General features: G+C 43.3%; 1 protein-coding gene across 2 annotated transcripts; it reads right to left on the bottom strand.

The window, feature by feature from the left end:
* Window positions 1-347: 347 nt before the first annotated feature.
* PSAT1 (phosphoserine aminotransferase 1) lies at window positions 348-22,151 on the bottom strand. Of its 2 annotated transcripts, XM_028748611.2 has the most exons (9): window positions 21,842-21,991; window positions 19,120-19,180; window positions 18,377-18,446; window positions 16,362-16,567; window positions 13,558-13,730; window positions 12,673-12,842; window positions 7,835-7,963; window positions 5,357-5,494; window positions 348-2,564 (listed from the first exon to the last, which is right to left on the bottom strand). In XM_028748611.2, the coding sequence occupies exons 1-9, from the start codon at window positions 21,899-21,901 to the stop codon at window positions 2,459-2,461; spliced, it is 1,113 nt and encodes a 370-aa protein (XP_028604444.2). In that variant the 5' UTR covers window positions 21,902-21,991; the 3' UTR covers window positions 348-2,458. The 2 variants fall into 2 exon arrangements, with proteins under 2 accessions (XP_028604444.2, XP_077792132.1); XM_077936006.1 differs by lacking the exon at window positions 19,120-19,180 and having other exon boundaries at window positions 21,842-22,151.
* Between the last annotated feature and the right edge of the window lie 272 nt (window positions 22,152-22,423).

Raw genomic sequence — 22,423 nt, 5'->3', positions numbered from 1 at the left:
ACTGTGGGGCTTAATTGAGAATATAATGCTAATGGGGTAACCAACCTGGTGCCCTCCAGCTTCCATTGTTCCTAACCAATGGTCATGTTGGGTGATGGGAGCTGGAGTCCAGCAACATCTGGTGGGAACCACTTTGGCGAAGCCTGAACCAAGCAATATCCAGACCATGTGCAAATATGAGAGTTTACTAGTCCACCGCTGAACTGAGGTAGCAGATTCACATAAAATGCTTTTGAACAGATTTAAAACTTCAGGAGGTAGGTTTTTAAAAAAGTGTCTCAAAAATAGTTTCGCATCCCATTTTGAGTTTTCAGAGTTAAAACAAACAACATCAAATTCACCAGTGATACTTTAAAAGACTTTTATTATTTTTCAATTTAGTATACACAAAGAAAAACTTGGTTATTTTAAACAAAGCAGGAGGACATTTTCTCCTATTTTGACCCACATACTTTTAAGTAAAAACTCCAGGAAAAGGCTTGTTCTTAATATTATTATTATTATGATGATTTTATTAAAGTGTAAATGAAATTGTACAAGAAATTGATAACTGTCACCGTGGCTCTAAGAAATCCAATCTTGAGAAACAAACTGATCAGGTGGCCAAATTCTATCAACAATGTTATTTCATTAAAAACAAGCAAACAGCTAAAGGAACTATTTTTTTTTTAATGCCATGATCTAATGAATGTAGCCTTTGTGAAATAAACAGTTTTGGTTAACATTTATTTTTAAGGGAAACATTATTGGGCAGCTGGGTAAGTTATACCAGAGTGTGAACAGGAAACAGAATGCAAGGGGACGATAAACTAAACCTTCCTTTCACAAGTTAAGAGTGTTGGCCATTTCATACACGACAGTTGTGTCCTACATGGACACAGTCTCTGTACAGGTCATTAAAAAACACACAACAGAATTATGTATGATGTGCAAAGGGGAGTGAGGTCATGGCTCAGTGGAAGAGCATCTGCTTGGCTTGCAGAAGGTCCCAGGTTCCAACCCCAGCGTGTCCCTGTAGGGTTGAGACTGCCTGAGACTCCAGAGAGCGGTTGCCAGAAAGTGCAGACAATGCTGAGCTAGAGGGAGCAAGGGTCTGACTCAGGAAAGGAAGCTTCCTCGATTCCTGAACAGGCAAGGCCTCCTTCTGCTGCGAGTGCATCTTCCAAGAAGGCACAAAAGGTGTGACATGGCCCCTGAACAAAAACATTCATTGGGGGGAATTGTGTGGGATCTTGTGAACGTGAAGGCAATGTTGGTTTCAAAACAGGCAGGAGGGCACAGGGAAAGAAAGTGATTTTGGTTTCTGTGCTGTAGAATGGAAGGGTGCCAAATGTAAATGTCTTTAAGTCAGAAGTAGTTCAGTATTTTAAAAGCAGAGAATGGAACTGCACGGCAGTATAGTTAAGTGTGGGTTTAACAATTCCATGGTCAAAGTCAGCAGAACTTAACAGGCTTCCTGCTTCAAAAACGAAGGCCTGGTGTTAACAAAGGATGACTGCGAGTAATTCCCTTAGGCACTAGTGAGGCGTACTTGGAATTATTAAACATATAAAATCTGTTCCCATTGAATGTTATCTAAATACAGTGGCACCTCATGTTGCGTAACCTCCAGGTTACGGAATATTTGGGTTATGGCTGCGGCAAACGCAGAAGCGCTCTGTGGCGCCACACGTGTGCGCAGAAGCAATCCTCCAGTTACGAAATTTTCGGGATACGGCCAGGCCTCCAGAACTGATCCCGTTCGTAACCAGAGGTACCACTGTATTTAACTTTGCTTACCATACTAAGCACATGGCACTCTTAAGGAGGAGACTAACCTCAGGAAAATGTAACAAACAGGCACCAGGGGAAATGTTTTACGTAAGATGGGATTGTTTGTCAGATCCCTTACACTGAGAACAACAATTTCAGGGAGTTGCCATGTATGCAGTACTAATCTCCACAACCCCTCTAACCCACCACCCCTCTATTGTTGTCCCTGCCAAGGTCGCTCAACCATTGCTACTGTGTCATTTCTTTTAGCAGATCAAGATGATAAGGTGACAGCAAGAACTGCAAAGTTTTTAGCAGGGGCAATTAGAATAAGATCTATTATTTGATTGTAACCCCCCAAAATGTATTTTCTATGTTTTTACCTCTATCCTCAGTACATTTTATTTTATTTCAGGCTGCTGAATTATCTCCCTACCTACCCACTTAAAAAAACACAAATGAACTGCAAGTCTAGGGACTGTGATAAAACACTGGGGTCAATTCTCAAAGTGCAGGGACAAGCAAGCCTGGATCTTCTACAGCCAAAACCGCTTTGAATATTGGGCAGATGCAAGAGACACTGGGATTTTTATTGGTTTTCCAAAATTAGACTGTGGTATTGAAAGTTTTAGTATATAAAATATTTCCACCAGCTTCCAATTCATTACACTTTTATTTCCAAGAGGGGCAACACTAATTAATTAGTTCATGACCGATGCCTCTCCATGAAGCTCTTCATGAATGTTGCTAACTTCTGAACGTCTTCTCTTGTCACAGCATTATACAAAGAAGCACGGATTCCTCCCACAGATCTGAAAGAATAAGGGGAAATGCAGGGAAACAGTACATTTGGAGCGTCCCCCAGTTTCACCAGTGCACTATATTCTTTTTGTAGTCCAGAACATTCATTTATAGCAAGGGGAAAGTAACCTTTTTCAGCCCAAAGGCTGCATTCTTTTCTGGGCAAGCCTTTTTGGGAAAAGACGCCAGAGGTGAGCAAGGCCAGAGGCAAAAGTGGGCGGAGCCTCCAGTGTACCTTCCACCTCTGAACAGCAGGCTAGTTTCTACACACACCCCACTCTGTCCTCCACTATGCAAGCAAGAGGTCTTATCAGAGTACAAGGGAACATTCTGGCAAGGCAAAAGCACTCAAGTTGTGAATCAGGGACAGCGGCGAACATGACCTGGAAAGCGGTGTGGCAGCTAAAGACCAAATGTGGAGTGGTAAGTCCTGAGGGGCAGATAGAGAGACCTGGAATGATTGAGAGCCATTCATTTCCAGAAACAGAAAGAAGACGCAAGAAGCAGCTGAGAGCCAGCGTGGTGTAGTGGTTAAGAGCGGTAGTCTCGTAATCTGGGGAACCGGGTTCGCGTCTCCGCTCCTCCACATGCAGCTGCTGGGTGACCTTGGGCCAGTCATACTTCTTTGAAGTCTCTCAGCCTCACTCACCTCACAGTGTGTTTGTTGTGGGGGAGGAAGGGAAAGGAGAATGTGAGCCGCTTTGAGACTCCTTAAAGGGAGTGAAAGGCGGGATATCAAATCCAAACTCTTTCACAGATTGTTTAGTCTACCAAAGCAGATACTGACTGTGGGAACTTATTTCTGGACATGTGCAGTTCCTACAGGAGACCCAGAGAGCTGGTTTTAACCAGTCTTGCTTTTTCTTCTCTTACCGGCAACATGCAGAGCACAGAGACTCTTGTTTGGACTTTAAGTGTACCTTTGTTCTATCGAGATGAAGTAAATGCTGCATATTGCAACCTGCTCAAGTAAATGTCTTACTTCACTGATTTATTTATTGCTTCCATGAGTATTTTATTGCCTCTTATGTGCAACCAACCCTCAATGTGCTTCCAGGGAAGGAGCTGCGTTGTTTTCTCTGCCAGTTTAAAGGCTGGCACATGCGGAAGTGAGGGGACACAGGTGGCACTGTGGTCTCTAAACCACTGAGCCTCTTGGGCTCTGCCCCACCTTTTGCCAACCTAGCAGTTTGAAAGCATACCAGTGCAAGTAGATAAATAGGTACTGCTGCGGTGGGAAAGTAAATGGCATTTCTGTGCGCTCTGGCACTTGTAGCGGTCCTCTGTGTGCCAGTAGCGGTTTAGTCCTGCTGGCCACATGACCTGGAAAGCTGTCTGTGGACAAACGCTGGCTCCCTCGGCCTGAAAAGCGAGATGAGCACCACACCCCATAGTCACCTATGACTGGACTTATCTATCCAGGGGTCCTTTACCTTTTACAAGTGGAAGTGTTGCTAGACCACTGGATTTCTGAGCCAGAGATCATAAAACCTTTAATACTTGAGGGCCACATTTGGTCTCCAGGTCTAGAGGTTGCCCACCCTCAATTTATACCAACCTGGTGCTTCCAGATGCTGCTGGACCATAATTCCCACCAATTTTGTCCACTGGCCACATTGGCAGCTGGCTGATGGGAGCTGGAGTCCAATAACATGTGGATGGAGAAGGCTGGTGTGTGCTAACAAGAGGCATGCACATCTTGTTGAGAATAATGGATCGTTTCTAAAGACAGCAATGCTTTAGATGCCTACAAACTGAAAAGAAGTCTCCTCCTACTGTTCTTCCAAGAGTGCATGAACAGAAGAACTGTGAGTTTGAGATTGCATGAGGGGAGCAATAATTAGACCAGAGTGACAGATTTATTTTGAAGCATCACCACACCAGATGCCAAGAGGAAAGCGGGAGGCAGGAAGACCAGCACCAGTACAAGACAGGGGTGGGGAGATACAGCTCCAACAGTGAACTAAAAGGAATGATCAAGATACTGTATTTTCTCAGGACTGTGAAAGAAGAGAACTTCATTTATGCAATAATTAGGGCTGAGCTGGAAGGAAGCTAAATTTTCAGAAACGTTTATATCAGCATTTGAGCTTTTCTCCAAAACAAAATGGAAGGGTCTACGGAATGTAATAGCTTGCTGGATCAGGCCCATGGCCCATCAAGTCCAGCATACTGTTCTCACAATGGTCAACCAGATGCTTGAGGGAAACCAGGAAGCAGAACGTGAGCATGATAGCCAAAGCCAGGTGACCACATAGCACAGTATTACGTGATTCCTGGCTGGTAGGCATCACTAAAAGGCCAAGAAGCCAAGGGCCCTAACTCAGAGGTAAAGCACATGTTTTGCATGCAGCAGGTTGCAGGTTCAATTCCCTGTGTCTCCAGATGGGGCTGGGGAAGTCTTCCATCTGAAACCCTGGACTAGATTGGTAGATGACCAATGGCCAAAATACGGTGCTTAAGCAGTAGCAGATTGGGGAAATGGTGACAGTACTGATCACCTTAGTCAAATATTTACTATAAATATCATACACAAATAAGGCATTTCTGCTCATGGACTCTTAATTCATTGACAATTTTTAAAAACTGAAAAATATCTATAAAATTGTGCAGTCACACATATAAGGGATTTTTCAGACAACACTGAAGCACAGCTAAGCTTCAGCACTAATACAACTTGTATTTTTTCACAATTCTGAGAAATGACAATGCCTCTCATTTTTGTGTGTTCACTTCCTACTGCTCTTTCCGTCACACTGTAACTCAACCTCAGCCAAAGCCTCTTCACAGACTTCTCTCTTACCTATGCCCTTTCAGGGATAGCATGTTGTTTTCTGTAGCTTGATCAAGGAATTTCTTTTCCAGGGCCTCATCGCCCTTAATGCTGCCAATCCGGAAAGGAACATTCATTCTGCTCCTGCTCTTCTTCTCCACAGGACACCTGGAAATTTCACAGAAATATGATTACAGCCATATTTTGGCTTGTTATCAAATGAGTACATATTAATGACCTAAATTGTAGGTGGTATTCAACTAAGTTTTACTCAGAGCAGACCTATTAAAATTAATGGGCCTAACATAGCCATGTTCATTCATTTTTGGACGTCTAACTAAGTAAAACTTAATTGACTACCATCCTATGTTTCTAAGTGACATAATCTTTTGTCAGCCACAGAAATCAGTTCTACAGTGGTGCCTCGCAAGACGAAAAGAATCCGTTCCGCAATTCTCTTCGTCTAGCTGTTTTTTCGTCTTGCGAAGCAACCCCATTAGCGGCTAAGCAGATTAGCGCTATTAGCGGCTTAGCGACTATTAAAGGCTTAGCGGCTAAAAGGCTATTAGCGGCATAGCGGCTTAGAAAAAGGGGGGGAGCGAAAAAAATGGTGAGACTCGCAAGACATTTTCGTCTTGCGGAGCAACTCAAAAACGGAAAACCCTTTCGTCTAGCGGGTTTTCCGTCTTGCGAGGCATTCATCTTGCGGGGCACCACTGTACTTGCAAACTCTAAAGGGCTACCTGAAAGATAATTACACGGAAATTACATGGGGAAGTGTCAGATGACCTCATCCCTTTATGCTGAAAGAATGCATGGGGGCGTCTGCAAAGGCTAGCCATGCCCCATCGTGGGCAACAGCCATGCCCCTGCTCCTGGGCACTTGGCAGGTGTTCATTTGGCATGTGAGAAGACTATGTGTCCCCATGTGTGAAGATCTTCAACACACCTGCCAAAGATGCTTGAATCATGTGTGTGTATGTGTGTGTCTGAACAACTTTTAAATAAACACCAAGGGGAAATAATACACGAAGCTGGCAGGTTGCCTTTCAAAATTAAACTGCTTTGCTGTTTTCTACAAACAAGTGGTATATAAAATTTTATGAAATAAACATATTTTTTTTAGCATAAGAAATGTACTTTTCCACTACAGGCTCCTCTAGCTGGGGAAAGCCAATGAAGCTTTTGTTTTTCCCAGATGTACAAAAAGGCGGCAGCACCGCACAGGGGAGAGAGTGGCAAGAGGCAAGGCTGAAGGACTCTTTTGCTTGACTGGAAGGAGAACATGCTGCAAATCATTTTATATTACACTTGTCTTCCACCTAATTCTCATCAAATCCAGAAGAAATTCAACAAAAGATTTGCAGCTGCAATTACCAAGAAGCCACATGCAAGCCTGCAGTTGGCTCACCTGATGCAGCACAATCTCAACCACAAGAACTCTGAAGCCCATGTGAGATGATTATTATTATTTAGTTTATATATCACTGAATGCCCAAATAGACTTCTAAGCCATCTACATGCATAAAAGCCAATTGCCACAATTTGATAGCAAAGCACTATTCACACTTGAAAAGGAGAATGGGTATTAAATAATTTAGGCCACTTCTGGTTGTGGTTGAAAGGAGTCAACAAACAGGCACTCTACATTTAAAAAACAATTTCACTGTTTCACACCAGCATACAGCAGAGACACGCAATGCAAACAAACTGTAGCAAGTTTGCATGATGAAATAAGATTCTTGGCGCACTGAAAAGCTGTTCACATTTTGCTCTGTCCAGTAAGGCACTTTGTTGCTTAGGTGGCATTTCACAGTTAAACAGCCTCCAATCAAAAAACGTGGCACAAAATACAGCAGTGCATACTGATAAGATGCATACAGCTCAATTGCATCATAACAATGGCCACAACTTTTGTTGTGAATTCCTAAACAGCTGGCCGGCTACAGGCAAAAACCTGTAGCTGCCATGGGGGAAAATAAGTTTTTCCTGGCTATCATCTCACTTAAATGGAACTAATAAGCTAGAAGTTATGAAATGGGTAGGATGAAGGTAAACCATTACAGATAAAATAAAATAAAATTCCTTCCAGTAGCACCTTAGAGACCAACTAAGTTTGTTATTGGTATGAGCTTTCGTGTTCATGCACACTTCTTCAGATGCACACGAAAGCTCATACCAATAACAAACTTAGTTGGTCTCTAAGGTGCCACTGGAAGGAATTTTTTTTACTTTGTTTCAACAACATGGCTACCTACCTGTAACTAGAATATTACAGATAACGTACCATCAAAGCATGTGATTTCTAGCCTGGCACAGTCCTCTCGCAATATGCACACACACACCCAGAAGCTGCCGCTCCTGGGAGAAAGCAAGGCTACAAGCTTTTTCACTGAAATGCTAGTTTTCCACATGTGCTTGTGTGGAAGATTTGGTAAAGTCCTATATAGATGAAGTCCTCTGAGATAGCACTGCACAGTAACAATGGTAAAAGTCAGGACAACTTACACGTAGAATCCACTGGATCCATCAATAATATCATAAATCATTTGTGACTTCATTTGGCTAAGCTTATCCATAGCTGCAGCTCCGCCACTGTTTCTTACCCAATCCAGGACCAAGCCTGTGATGTAGATACTGGAATCAAAAGAGAAGAGGCACCAATTATTTGCAATGCTATGTTCATGTCTCAATAACAAAAACAGCAAGTTTTGCTTACATGGCATAGAAGATAAGTAAAACCAACAAGAGAGTGTGTTGGGGTACAGGGAAGAGACAGAGTCATCTGTCCCCAATGCATAAACTCACAAATGCACCCAGTACCTAATCTAAATTGGCATGCCCCATGAAGACCAGGCGTGTGTCATGCCAAGGTGTCAGCAGGCATCCTGTTTCAAACGGCGCAAGCAAGCAAGTCAAATCACATGCAAAAAGGCAAAGCATCATTTTACGGCAAGTGAAACCTGTCAGCCAAAGCAAGAGAACTTCCTATAAAATACTTTGTATTCTACAGTGGTACCTCGCAAGACGAAAAACTCGCAAGACGAAAGGGTTTTTGGTTTTTTGAGTTGCTTCGCAAGACGAATTACCCTATGGGCTTGCTTCGCAAGACGAAAACGTCTTGCAAGTTTGTTTCCTTTTTCTTAAAACCGTTAATACAGTTGCGACTTGACTTCGAGGAGCAACTCATAGCACGCGGTATGGTAGCCTTTTTTGAGGTTTTTGAAGACTTTGGTGATTTTTGAAGCTTTTCCAAAACTTTTCCGAAACCGTGCTTCGCAAGATGGAAAAATCGCAAGACGAAAAAAGTCGCGGAACGAATTAATTTCGTCTTGCAAGGCACCACTGTAGTTAGAATCTAGCTGCTGGTTAACAGTGCTCTGGGAACACAATACCGTAGAGACAATTGGAGGTTGTAGATATAATGCTAGGGCAAAATTGAAAATTCCCATTGTTTCTTCATCTGTATTGGCCCTGTCATGACTGGTGAAATTATGGTCTAACCAACAAGAGATCCAGTTGTGAAATACTGGTCAAATTAAAGGATCTTGGCTCAAGTGGCAGAGAAGCCATTCAAACTTGCGAAAGATATTGCTGGCATTGGCCTCCTGTTGATACGACAGCATTAACATTTTCATCAAACCTATTTCCTATTTAAAATAACTTAAACCTTTACACCTTGAGCTGTTCTTTTTTTTGCAATAGCCAGTAAGAACAATAGTGTCCTGCTGCTTTCATGTAGCCATTGACAAACTCTTCCAAAGAAAGTTACTGAATGAAAATCAGAATGCAAAGCATTGTCTGTGATTTTAGCTACAAAGAGAGAATTCTGCTTGATCACAGGTATTTCCCATGGATGTCACTTTGCATACTAAACTGCTTGTAAAAAGCTAATAGCCATAATCCTAGACATACTTACTATAACTACTATTAATATTAAGCATTCAAATAGTGCTCAAGACTGTTAAAAGTACATTACAGTGTTGTTTGTAAGGATTGCCATTTTGAATGCAAGGACTTGAATAGCTGAGGGATAATGTTGACCCAAGACTACCTTGTGAATTCAAGGCAGAGATTCCCAACTCAGATTCTCAGCTAACTAGGAAGTTGCTCCTATTGAACCAAGCTGGATTATTGCTAAATCAACAGTGTTTATTGTAGGCAAATAGCCTGAGCCAACTGTATATCACACTGCTCACCCAAGTCATCTGATCTTTTACTGTCCCCATGTGCAGAAAAGCATCATTCACCCTACTCAGCCGGCATGCAGGAGTGTCCTTCTAAGCAGCCTGCCTTCTCCAGGGACCTTCTGGTTGGTCACTACTTTGGAAGCAGGATCATGGGCCCTTTATTTGTAAAGCTGCCATTATGCCAGTGCCTGGATTTGGTCCCAGAATCACACAAATCTGTATTGTCACTCAGATACATGCCCCATTTCCAGCACATTACACAAAAGCCATGAGCATTAAGGAAGCAGAGAACGCCCAGAAATCAGTGTTCCAATGCGTGAATTGTGTTGAAGCAATGGTATGGGGACTCTAATCCACCTTCCAGACAAAAGGACAGACTTTGATGCCACAACACAAACCAGCACAAGTCTTTGGCAGACAATAAGCCTAAAATATAAAACATTCCTGTTCCTTAGCTATTTTGTTCCATTTCCACATCACTCTTTCTCATTTGCACACCTGTTGCAAAAGTGTCCCACACTCAGAGAATTCCTGTATGAGCTAGTTTGGTACTGGTTCATTATATCCTGTACTGGATTTCACATAAGCCTTTATGATCCACAAAAATACAGTGGGGGCAGGGGGCGTAATAGACTGACCCACTTTAAAAGCCACATAGCAAGCTTCCATGCCATCCCCAAAGCAGGTTTAGTCATAGATTTGAATATCAGGGAAATCCTTGTAGCTAGGAAATGCGATTTCTCCCCAGGGGGGAAAATAGCACTGTTAATCTTCATGCAGCAGATTAACGTCAGGAAGCCAGGACTCCTTTTGGCAGGAGGTTAAAGCGATCCGTATTGGAATAATTTAATTCAGTGCTTCACTACAGCAGCTCATGGACATTCAGGTCAGGTCCCCAGCCAACTAACGGCTGCACAGAGAAGAAAGAGAAACAGTCAGAATTACCGAAAAAAGGAAAGAGAGTTTGGTCAATCTCTTGCAAGACACATGTTGTTTTCAAGAAGCAAACACGAGGCAGCTACATCCAGCCAACTTGCAGGTTACAAATTTTACAGCACTGTAAATATGGAATGTTATACAAAATGGGTAACTAGTTTACAAATATATAAGAAAAAATGAAGTTTAAAAGTTTGCAATCGTCTGCCCTGAGTTTTATGTCCCTACTACAGTATACAATTATTATGCAAGCTACTGATAATTTAGCAGTTATGGCTTCAAGGAGAATTCAGTTTTTCTTAATTATAATAATTTTCCATGCATGTAAACCTTTCACTCCATACTCAGGATACTAGAATAATGTAATGGGGAGGGACTTAAACTAGGCACCAAATATGACCAATAGATGCAAAACTCACCACTGGCCAAATAAGGTACTTTATCAATAATGATGTGTTCTTCCCTTCCACCACACCCCATTTTGTCTTCGCAGAGAAGCTTTTCTTGGTTTTTCTATTTAGCCAGATAGAAACAACCAAACATGTTATATGGCATAGCCATATTTTCAAATTTTCAAATCCTTGCAATGTTTGTGTTGGGCTTGTCAGGGAGAAGGAAATGGTGCTTTTCTGATGGGGTTGTAAACCCCCCTGACAATGTTTAGTTAAAGGGCAATATAAAATTATTTGAAATAAATAAAGTTAAAATGCTCCATGCATTCCAGAACACTGCCAACACTCACTATCGAATAAGTAACTTTTGGCATGTGTGAATAAAATCTATATGAAACTTCTAGTGATGGAAAAGGGTTGGGGGGGGGGCACCAGCCTATTGTATGTGACACATGTTGCACAATTAAATACTAAGAGATCTGTTTGAACTCCTGCATCTGATATGGTTTTTCTCCACCTTGCAAGGTAACATTCATAACATTTTTCCATCGGTACATCCTATGAAGTTGAAACAGACCTTTAGAAATGGGGATTTAAATGCCTGAAAAAAATAAAATGCCTGTTTTACACTCCTAACCCATTACAGAAAGAAGTTGTAGGAACTGCTTGCATAACTAAAATTTTCCATTCACATAATTCATGTGCTCACACCGTAGATCTGAAGAGTTCAGTAGTCACACATACACTCACTCACCTCTTGAGTAACTATTAACTCCTAATTACCCTACTAACAAAAGCACAACTTCACTGCTGTCAGCAATTCAGAAACACACAGAGTAACCCTTTATTCAGTTTTGCCTTGTTTGCATCCAGAACTGCTAATTAAATTCCACTTAGTAACCATGATGCCTAGATGACAATTAAAATGGAATAGGCATGGTTGTTGGTTGGGATTTTGGTCTGGGGAAATAATCACCTGAGCCAGTTCAGCTTGAAACAGGTAAGTCAAGAGATGCAGGTAGGCAGTGGAAGGGAAAGAAACTATGGGCAGAGAATTTCTCGGCTCAATTCAGACCATGATCAGAAGCAGACCTGGCACTCCCATGACCATCTTTGCAGTTTTCGCACAGTGCCACAACGTGACACTACATCAAGGACACAACAAAGAATTAGCCAGTACTGCTGTGTAAGCCTATCTGCCAGCAAAATAGGAAGTCCAAAGAAAGCATTATGTCAAGGGTATCTTCAAGTCTGTAGTCAGTCTTGCTGAGGACCAATTCAGGAAAAGCAGGAACTCTGCCAAAATTTATACCACCCTGACATTTTATTTCACTGGGAAAATTTGGTTATGTCACTGAGACATAACCAACTAACATTTATTTTCTGGAGTAGCTTTATTTTCTGGAATAGCTTGGGGTGGAACCTTATCCCCCTTATCCAGTGGGTTCGGACAGCCACCTGTCCAATAGCCTGACATCACAATGACATTAGATAACCTGTTTTTGCATAGCACTGTACACCAAATCAGCAGCAATCAGCTGATCACTGGGGTTTGCAAAACACCATGCATGGCGCTATGCAATCATCAGCTGAGTTTGCAAAGCACTGTGCACCATTTGCAGATGTCTGCAAACTTCCACTTGGCCCAGTCATGTCTTTATCTAGTATAGGGCAGGTGGGCACACCGGGCCTGTCCATTTGGGGGCCAAATGGACAGGCCCGGTGGGCCTAATTTAGCCCACAGACTGGACGTTTCTAACCTCTGTTCTGCATAGTAAACTTCCGAGTAATTAACAAAATGAAGGATATTGTACTGTGGCAAAATTACCTGAAGCACGGAGGAGTGTTGTATAGTGAGCTGTTCTCCACTTGCACTTTGTAGTCCAAGACTGTCGGGCACTCTTTGAGCGCAAAGCCAATCAAGTCCTCACGTACTATAACCACTGTAACTCCAGCACAGCCTGCATTCTTCTGGGCACCAGCAAAGATTACACCAAACTTGACATTGGAAGTGGGGAGGAGAAAAGAAAGGGGAAATGGATATTAAATCCATGTACTCATTTGTACATTACAGTCGTTTCAGAAGTTGAACGGACTTCCAGAACGGATTCTGTTTGACTTCCGAGGTATGACTGTATAAGCAGAACATATACTGGTGTATGTTCCTATACATACAAATAATGGAAAAGATCACTGCTGTGAAACATTAGCCAGCTAAATCACTTAACAATGCATATACTGAAAGTGAAATACACTCAGGAGGTCCTTCTCAGGTGATAACTTGCAATGAGATCCTAAATATGTTTTACTCGGAGCAGACCTATTGAAATTAATGGATCAAATTTAGTCATGCTCATTGAACAAGTGAGTAAAAGCATTACACGAATCAGCTTGAAGAAGAAGAAGAAGAGTTTGGATTTGATATCCCGCCTTTCACTCCCTTTAAGGAGTCTCAAAGCGGCTAACATTCTCCTTTCCCTTCCTCCCCCACAACAAACACTCTGTGAGGTGAGTGGGGCTGAGAGACTTCAAGGAAGTGTGACTGGCCCAAGGTCACCCAGCAGCTGCAAGTGGAGGAGCGGAGACGCGAACCCGGTTCCCCAGATTAGCAGACTACCGCTCTTAACCACTACACCACACTGGCTCTCAAACCAAGGTTTGAGATATTAGGTTACTCTGTGCAAAGGAACAAACTGCCCTTTTGGAACTTTACCTTAGACACATCCACCGGCCTGGAGAGGAAATTGGACGACATATCACACACTAAAACTGCCTTTCCAACGTCAGGTACAAAGTCAAACTCGACACCATGAACCGTCTCATTTGCACAATAGTAGACATAAGAGGCATCGGGGTTAAGGTTCCAAGTGCTTGGATCAGGAATTTCTGAAACAGGTAAGGCAACAGAGAGAGAAACAATGGAAACATTTCCCAGCTAGCAGATTCAGAAGTCCGATGAGATACAACTTTCCTTTAAATATTGAACTTTGAAAGCAACTCTGGTTCAACAAATTTCTATTGCTTTGTCAGCAAAGTTAATTCATTATTGGAATGGCTACAAAAGAGAAATGGGCAATTTCAAAAAAAACACCCACCGCCCACCACACTTTCTCATCATGGAAGTAGTAGAGTGTGTTAAATAAACAGGATACCAGGTCCTTTCAAGATGCTAAAAACAGACCACCATTTAAAATCATTTCAACATTCAAGCCAGAACGTAATCTTTTGTAGCATAATAAGGTAGTTAGGTGAGGCCCCTGTGGCCCTTCAGACGTTGCTAGACTATGATTTCCATCATCCCTGACCACTGGTATGCTGGCTGAGGCTAACAGGAGTTGGGATCCAGCAAATCTAGTAAGCCATAAGTTGTCCACCCTGATCTACATGATGCATGCTAATCCTCATTGATGCCAATGTATTTTGTGAACTTAACAGGCTACTCACACACCCAAACACCAACAGAGCATTTGCAAATGGCTGTGTAGAAGTTGCTGCTACAGACATTTTCCCCATGGTGACATGCATAAGCTACACATGTATCAAGAACTACATTTCCCATCAGCCCCAGACAGCACAACAAATGGTTCTGAATGGTAAGAATTGTAGTTCAACAACAGCTGGAAGGCCACAGGTTAACCAGTCATGCTTTAAATAATAATTCAGGCTTCCTCAACCAGGCACTAGGGCTGGGCGATATCTGGTTTTCAACCTCCCTACAGTGGCGGAGGGTGTGCCACATTTTCCCACAGCAGCAGAAGGTCCCATACTACCTCCCCACGGTGGCAGAGGGTGTGCCGCACTTCACTGCAGCAGCAGAGGACCCTGACAAGGCTCCCTGTGGCGGTGGAGGGCCTTAAAATTTAAGGAAGTAGTAAATTTAATAAAAATATTAAATAAACTTCCATATAATATATTTAATATATTTTCAACTAATTTAAGAGGTTTTTTTTAAAAAAAAGAAAGGTAAAGGACCCCTGACAGTTAAGTCCAGTCACGGACAACTCTGAGGTTGCAGCGCTCATCTCGCTTTACTGGCCAAGGGAGCCGACGTTTGTCTGCAGGCAGTTTTTCCGGGTCATGTGGCCAGCATGACTAAGCAGCTTCTGCCAAAACCAGAGCAGCACACACCGTTTACCTTCCCGCAGGACTGGTACCTATTTATCTACAGTGGACACTCGGGTTGCAAACGTGATCTGTGCAGGAGGCACGTTTGTAACCCACAGCGCCGTGTCTCCGCATGCGTGGGTTGCGTTTAGGCACTTCTGCACATGCGCGACCGCCAAAACCCAGAAGTAACCTGTTCCGGTACTTCTGGGTTTCGGTGGGTCCATAACCCAAAAAAACACAACCTGAAGCGTCTGTAACCCAGGGTATGACTGTACTTGCACTTTGACATGCTTTCAAACTGCTAGGTTGGCAGGAGCAGGGACCAAGCAACGGGAGCTCACCCCATTGCAGGGATTCGAACCGCCAACCTTCTGATCAGCAAGCCCTAGGCTCACCTGCGTCCCTAATTTAAGAGTATTTTAAGTGATTTACTAGTCAAGTTGCATCTGCTTCCCCACTCAGAGGTCTAAGTGGAATCTGTGCATGCAGAAGCCCCACTGAGTTCAACTAAACTTACTTCTACTTTCCTGGGAGCAAGCCTCGTTGAATTCAGTAGGGCTTGTTTGCAAGTAGACACGCATTTACTTGCACTGCTTACTGAAAAAAACCCTCCCCATCATTCTCACAAGCAAAATGAGTGCCGTACCCCATAGTCGCCTTTGACTGGACATAACAGTCCAGGGGTCTCTTTCCTTTACGTAATGTTTGCACATTCTCATAAGCTGTTCTGAAAGTCGGGGCAGAACCCTAATTTATGCACTGCACAGCAGACACACAATATCATCATGCTGTTGAATGGGTTGAATGGGTAGAACAAGATGTGTTTCATAGATACAGCAAGTTGCCCTATTCTTTTTCATCATGGGTACTTCCAGGCCAGCACTCTTGTCAAATTGCATTTCTGCTTTGATCCTCACTCTCCCTCTACTGATTTTCCCATGCTCCTAAACTTTTGTTTTCTTTTTTCTCCCACGCACAATTTTACCCATACATGGTCCAATAACTTTGGTGTAATGTGCCCACAGAAGGGGGGGAGGGCCAAGATGGGAGTGTAACAGCCAGATTTAGCCTCCCCTAAAAGCAATGTGCAGAAGCGGTTAGTTTTGCATGAAGGGGTTCACAGGTACCAACAGTGCAAATTTGGCAGTTTTTGAAAAGACCATTAAGAAAGATGGTCAAGGTCAAGGGCTAGGAAGTAGCAGCGAAAGCTTCTTATCCAGGCCAAATCATAAGAATGGCTGCATTTCAGTAATGAGATAACCAGTTTTCATACTTTGGGACCCTTTAGGATTGTAGTAAATATTACACACACAGTTTGTTTTTATGAAAAACAGAAACAGTAAGCAGGAAAGAAAATGCACATACAACAGTTTAGCTTCCACAAACGTTGAAGTTTGCAAGTTTACTTACTTGTATAACTAGAGAGTTTAGGATGAACAAGGTTCACTTTGGCATATTTCTCTGCTTCCTTGGCTGCTTTTGCTGACCAGGCTCCTGTAACCACATAATCAGCACACCTGGCTTCTTTTAGCCCAATAAGATTAAGTGGGACACCACTGAATTGTCCAGATCCACCTCCTTGGAGAAAAATCACTTTGTAGTTGTCTGGTATATTTCTGTGCAAAGAAGTATCGGGAAAATGAAACAATACTATCAGTTCAGGATTCAAAATATTTGACAGTTGTTCCTCTCCAAATTAGATCCCCGGTGAAAATATCAGTTATAGATCAATGAAACTTTTTTGTTAAAATGGTGTTTTACATTATTTGTAAACAGTTACTATCCAGTATTTCAACAGATACACAGTATTTCAGTATAACCCTCTGTCAGGCTAATAAGCATTAGATATAATAGTCTACATATTTCAGCTTCCAAAGAAAATAAGAAAAATGCTTCTAAGTTGTTAAGTTCCAGAAGCTCTATAAATGCTGCTACTGGACCAATCACATTAATACAACATGAAGAAGAAAGCCTTGTGCTGCGGTTGGATGACTGATGACAATGCAAAATTACAGATAATCAACTAGGCATGTGCTTGGTGCTGCTGAACAAATTTTAGCAGAGTGAGGAATCTTACAATGCTGTTCCAGAATGAACTGCGGAAGTCAAAATTTATAGCCAGCCCAGATAAATGCAAAAAAGTACCTACTGTACTTTTTGCTCTTTAAGACACACTTTCCCCCTCCTAAAAAGTAAGGGGAAATGTGTGTGTGTCTTATGGAGTGAATGCAGGCGGGAGGCTCTGCTCAGCGCTCCCTTTAAAGAGCTGCACACACACTCCGCGCGCTCTTTAAAGGGAGCGCGGCTCTTGGGGGATCCTTAGCTGCACACAGCCTCTCCCGGGCAGGGGGATGAAGACTCCCCCTGCCTGGGAGAGGCTGCGCGCAGCTATCCCATAAGTCAGGACAGCCAGCGGGATTGCTGCGCTGTGATCCCGCTGGCTGTCCTGGCTTCTTGGATTCAGAATTTTTTTTCCTTGTTTTCCTCTTCCAAAAACTAGGTGCGTCTTATGGTCTGATGCGTCTTATAGAGCGAAAAATACGGTAATCTCTTTGACATTTCTTGTTTGTGAAGCATCCCTTGAAAGCCGCTCCCAGATATACTAGGAGGCATTCTAGGCTGCCCTGTGGATCTCGAGACACTTCACATGCTCCAGTCTTCAAGCATGGACAGCCGTTGGCAAAACACCACAAAGGAAGGCCTACTCTTGACTTCTTCAGAGCAAACTTGAGCAAATATTCCGTATCTTCATCTAACCCATGTGTGGCGTTTGCCCTCCTATGTGTGTGACATCATACTGGGTTCATAGGGAAAGGGTTAACTAATTTTAAAATGACTAACCAATGGGAACCCAGGGGGCAGAGTTAAGTGTGTATGTTTTAAGCACAGAGGTTTTTAGAGAGTTAGAGTTGTTGAGAAGACAGTCTGGAGTTAGAAGAGATAGAGAAGATAAGTCTGTGGGTTGGGCTAGTCTGGTGTGAGAGCGGGAGAGAATTTGTTAAGAGGAGTCAGTCAAACAGTTGAGATAATCAGTCAGAAGGTATTAGGAAGGTAGTAGGAAGAGAGTAACTGGTTGGTGGCAGCGGGGAAGCAAGCACAGTGGTGGCACAGGGATAAATAGACCGATAAACGTCCAGGGACCCTGTGTGGTCACCACACCATAGTACTGTGCTACAGTTGCAAATATTACATGTATTTTGAACTTGCCAATACAATATTAGAAGCAATAACTGAACCTGCTGGCAACCTTTTAAGAACAAATCATTCTAAGAACACGAAGTGTTTGGTCTTGCGTCCTTATCAATAAAACAGACACTTTGATGAACTTACGGTAAAGAAATTACACATGGAGTGGGAACTGTACTACAGTTACTATGTCTTCAGATTAAAGGCTTTTTAGAATGTGAATAAAAATGATCACTTACAAGAGTTCACGCAAGCACTTTTCAGCTGCTTTGACAATTTTTGAAAAATCAGAAGATCTGTGGCTCATTTCTGCAACAAAATAAATATATCAGAAATGACACAATACAAACTGTATCACTAAAATAAATTTGGCTTTATAAAATTGCCATCTTTTAATCCACCTTTATTCAATGGAGACAGAAGGTCAGTGGGTGCAGGAACTGTGTGCAAATGTCTGCTTCCTCCACTGAAATGAATGAAGCACTCTTTTAGGCAGCACAGCTACGTACATCAGAGCTCCTACACCCTTGAGGAAACTGCTAGACCAGGGTGACAGCTTCTGTTTCAGTACCATAGGGGGTAGAAACTGCAAAGGTAGCTGGATCCTCAGTTCACTTCACTGGAAAGTGAAAGGGAAATAGCAAGAGCTGGTGTTGCAGAGCCGTAGCTGGAGTGTTGCAGGTGGCTCAGGAAGACCAAAGTTTAAAGTCCTGCTCAGCTACGAAGTTCATTGGGTGACTCTGAACCAACTGCAGTTTCTCAAGAGAAAATGAACACTCCTGGCCCCTTCAGACATCTGCTTTCCAGAGCTCATTGGTGCAAGGCTGGGATAAAAGTTGGAGAGATATTTCAGAAAGGATAATTCTCAAACTGGGAATGCCTACATTTAAATGTGTAGCTCTTTCTTGTCGTGTTCATTATAAAATACAATTAAAAGCTCCAAATGCTAAAAAGACATCAAGAATAAGTAAGAGTGCCTTACCAAGAACACTAATGCCAAGGCCATTATAATTCACCAACTCTTTCTGGGCTTCTAACAATACCTACAAAAGAAATCAATTCGATATCATTGTGGACATTTCAATGTCAAATCTCACAAATCCTAGTTACTATATAGAATCATTTGTAAGTGTATGCGTTATCCAAGCATGGACAGAGATAATTATACCAGGTTGTTTTCTATCACCTAATCCTTTTTTGCTTCTTTTTCCTTTTGCTATTGTAGAACTGGAGATACCAAAGACACATCCAGAGACTTTCTGCACACTAGGCATGTACCTTCTACTTTTGAGCTATGCTTTCTGAGCTTGTATATTTCTTATAAAAAGGAATTCTTATAAAGACTTTAAAAAAAGACGGATTCAACAGGATCGGATTATGCATAGTGTCGCCCATGGTTATTTCAATATGGCTAAAGTTTCAGCAGCCAATCAAAGGTTGTTCAGTGTTTCAGGTACACTGTCCTACACTGGGAATGAGTTATTAACAAAACACCTCGCATCCAGAGTCATTCTCTCTGTGCACTGATGTGAAAGACTGCTGGAATAAATTACCTAATTTATCATTTTCATGCACAGCATTTTGGACAGATCAGATCTGGCATTACTAACACTGGGCACCATTTTTTCCCAGTAAAACACTGAAAAATAAAGGCATTTTTCAATAGCCATTGTTTAGGTACAAGTTCTATTGAACATCAAAGTTCCTTTCTAGCTGATTAATCAGATTCAGCACAACAAGAAGACACTAATGCACAATCCTTTGATTAGAAAAGGCATCAAACTCATGTTATTAGGGACGGGCAATCTGGTTCTCTAACTGTTGTTGGACTACAGCTTCCATCTTCCATGACCCTATGAGCTGGGGCTTATGAGGGTTGGAATCACACAACATCTGGAGGACCACAAGGTTCACATCCCTATCAGAATATTATGTATCAAGATTAATTCAAATGAAAATGTTTGCTGCAGACTTCTAAAGCAGTCTTTTAGAAAGTAGCAACAACTTCACAGCTTCCCATGAGTGTAGCCAGGATTTATGTTTTTTGGGGGAGGGAGAACCTCAGTTAAATATTTTTATTGATTTACTTGATTAGGACAGGGCAGCTGGGCCCCCCACCCCCCGGCTATTTCCATGCAGCTTCTCAGGTCCAAAAGAGAACAGTGCACAAGAGTGCTTTAAACTAACTAAAGCGCTTAGGAATGCACTTCTTATGGAAAGCTGGAAAAATAATTTATATCTGATGGAGCCAAACCTCTCCCATATGTGATTGGATCAAGACAGATGCTGATGTAACTTTCTGAGCAGATGAGTTTACAGTCAGCATATTACTATCATATGTTGTATAAAATCTATTTCTCCAGTTGCCTGACATTAAACTAGGATATCTGCAAAAAAAATTCTGTCCTACATGTTCACAAAGCATTTATTCAGCAGTGGTAAACAAAGTGTTCTTTTAATTCCAGCCCCACGCACAAACAAAAGGGGTAAGCATTTTTATTCCCTGAGCTCTGATATTAGTAGCTTTTTCAACTGGAAAAAACCAAGCAAACTATATTCCTTTTCACAGCTGTTGGAGAAAGGAAGGGGGGAATTTAGGTAGTTTTTCCACAGCTGCTGGGACACACCTCCACAGAAAGAGAATGTGTACTGTTCTTAAAACCCCTGAAATGGCCCTTGTGTTACAGCTCAACAAAACGTTATCCTGTAATAAAAGCCATGCAAAGCATTTGTTTAGGAGCGATAGGAAGTTAAAATGGGTAACCAATAACAGGTCTGGGAGCATAGGTTCGACATTTTAAAACAGACATGTGTCCTTTTAAAGAGAGTGGGAGTCACGAAACAAAACGCGCTTTGCACTCTTCCAATACAAGGCTTTGGGAGTCAAAAAGAGGAGGGGGAATTGCCAGATGTTCTGGGACAGCATTGAAAAAGCTTTTTTTTTTCCCTTTACTACTGTACCTGAAAGAGCAAGGCGTTAGCAATGGCTCTTTAGTTCACTGCCAGCATAGAAGACGCCAGCACAGCAAGAAGATAAACGAAGATAGGAAGAGGCGAGCTAGTGCGAACTTGCCAGCTAATTAGCGTACTTGACAAGAAACCAGTACAGCACTTTTTAAAAGCCCCAGCCTTTCTCACCCTTGGCTCCACTTTAACCACGAATGCAAAATCCCTCCTTTGTTACAACTTGCTAATACCCGTCTCGAGACAGCTCTCCGACGGGAGAATGCGGGAATGTCCTCTGCACCTAAAGCAAACACTTGCAAATTGCCCCTTAGAGATATCGCTTCCACAGTATAATAGCTGTTGATCTTTTCATCTTTTCAGGACGAGAACACAAGCACGCCCCTTTTGCAATATCTTTTGGCATTGTGGAATGCTGATTCAGGAAGTCTCTTCCCGGATCAACTATCCGCAGCTCCTCCTGCGAACTAGATAACCCCCGTCCCGAGGGCACCAAAAAGCGCGCACCCCCAACGCGTTATCGGAAGGGCAGCCTGAAGTTGAGCGGGGCTGACTTCCAACTTACAGCGCCAGCCTACTCGGAAGCAAGCCTGGCCAGCTTCCATGGTTACGTGAATACAGGACTGCAGCCACGGCGACGCGGGCTTCCGAAGGCACACGCATAGGATCGGGCTGCGCAGTGCAAATCCTCCCCCCTCGCGCATCTCGCCTGCAGGATTTGGCCCCCTCGGAGCACGTACCGGCAGCGGCAGCTTGGCGGGTCCCGCGCCGAAGTTGGCCACGTGCTTCTGGGCGTCCATGGTCCGGCCGATGCTTCCTCCGCGTCCCTCCGGCTTTGTGGGGCTGCAGCCCCGCCGCCTCTCCCGATATTCCCAGGCACAGCGACCTTGAGCGTGCCTGCTTTCCGATTGGCTCCTTGGGCCGCGGTATGGTAATTGCCACGCTCCGATTGGCCAGCGTCTTGCGTCTGGCCGAGCCATTGGCCGGATGGGCGCAGGAGCGAGGCGATGCAAGGCAGGAGGCAGATTGCAACATTCGAGGGGCTCCGCAGCTGGAGCGGCTGCTCGCGGCTCGTCCGGGCAGCGCCAACCTTGGGCCCGCGACGCCGCCGCCACTCCCCCTTGGCAGCGGAGCCGAAGAGCCGCGGGCGCCTCTTCTCTTTCAGAGGACGACGAACTCTGTGCTGGGCACCTTGCCCGCCCCCGCCTGCACCGACAGAGCAGTTATGGTCTCTGCAAAGGAGAAGAGTAAAAAAGGGATGGGGAAGGCAGGGCGGCCTGCGGCCAGTGGCGTAGCGTGGGGGGTGCAGGGGGGGGGCGGCC

The sequence above is a fragment of the Podarcis muralis genome, chromosome 11 (genome assembly GCF_964188315.1).
Source record: "Podarcis muralis chromosome 11, rPodMur119.hap1.1, whole genome shotgun sequence".
Taxonomy (NCBI): Eukaryota; Metazoa; Chordata; class Lepidosauria; order Squamata; family Lacertidae; genus Podarcis; species Podarcis muralis.
The sequence above is the reverse complement of the archived record's forward strand: the minus strand, read 5'-3'. Positions and strand labels throughout refer to the sequence as shown.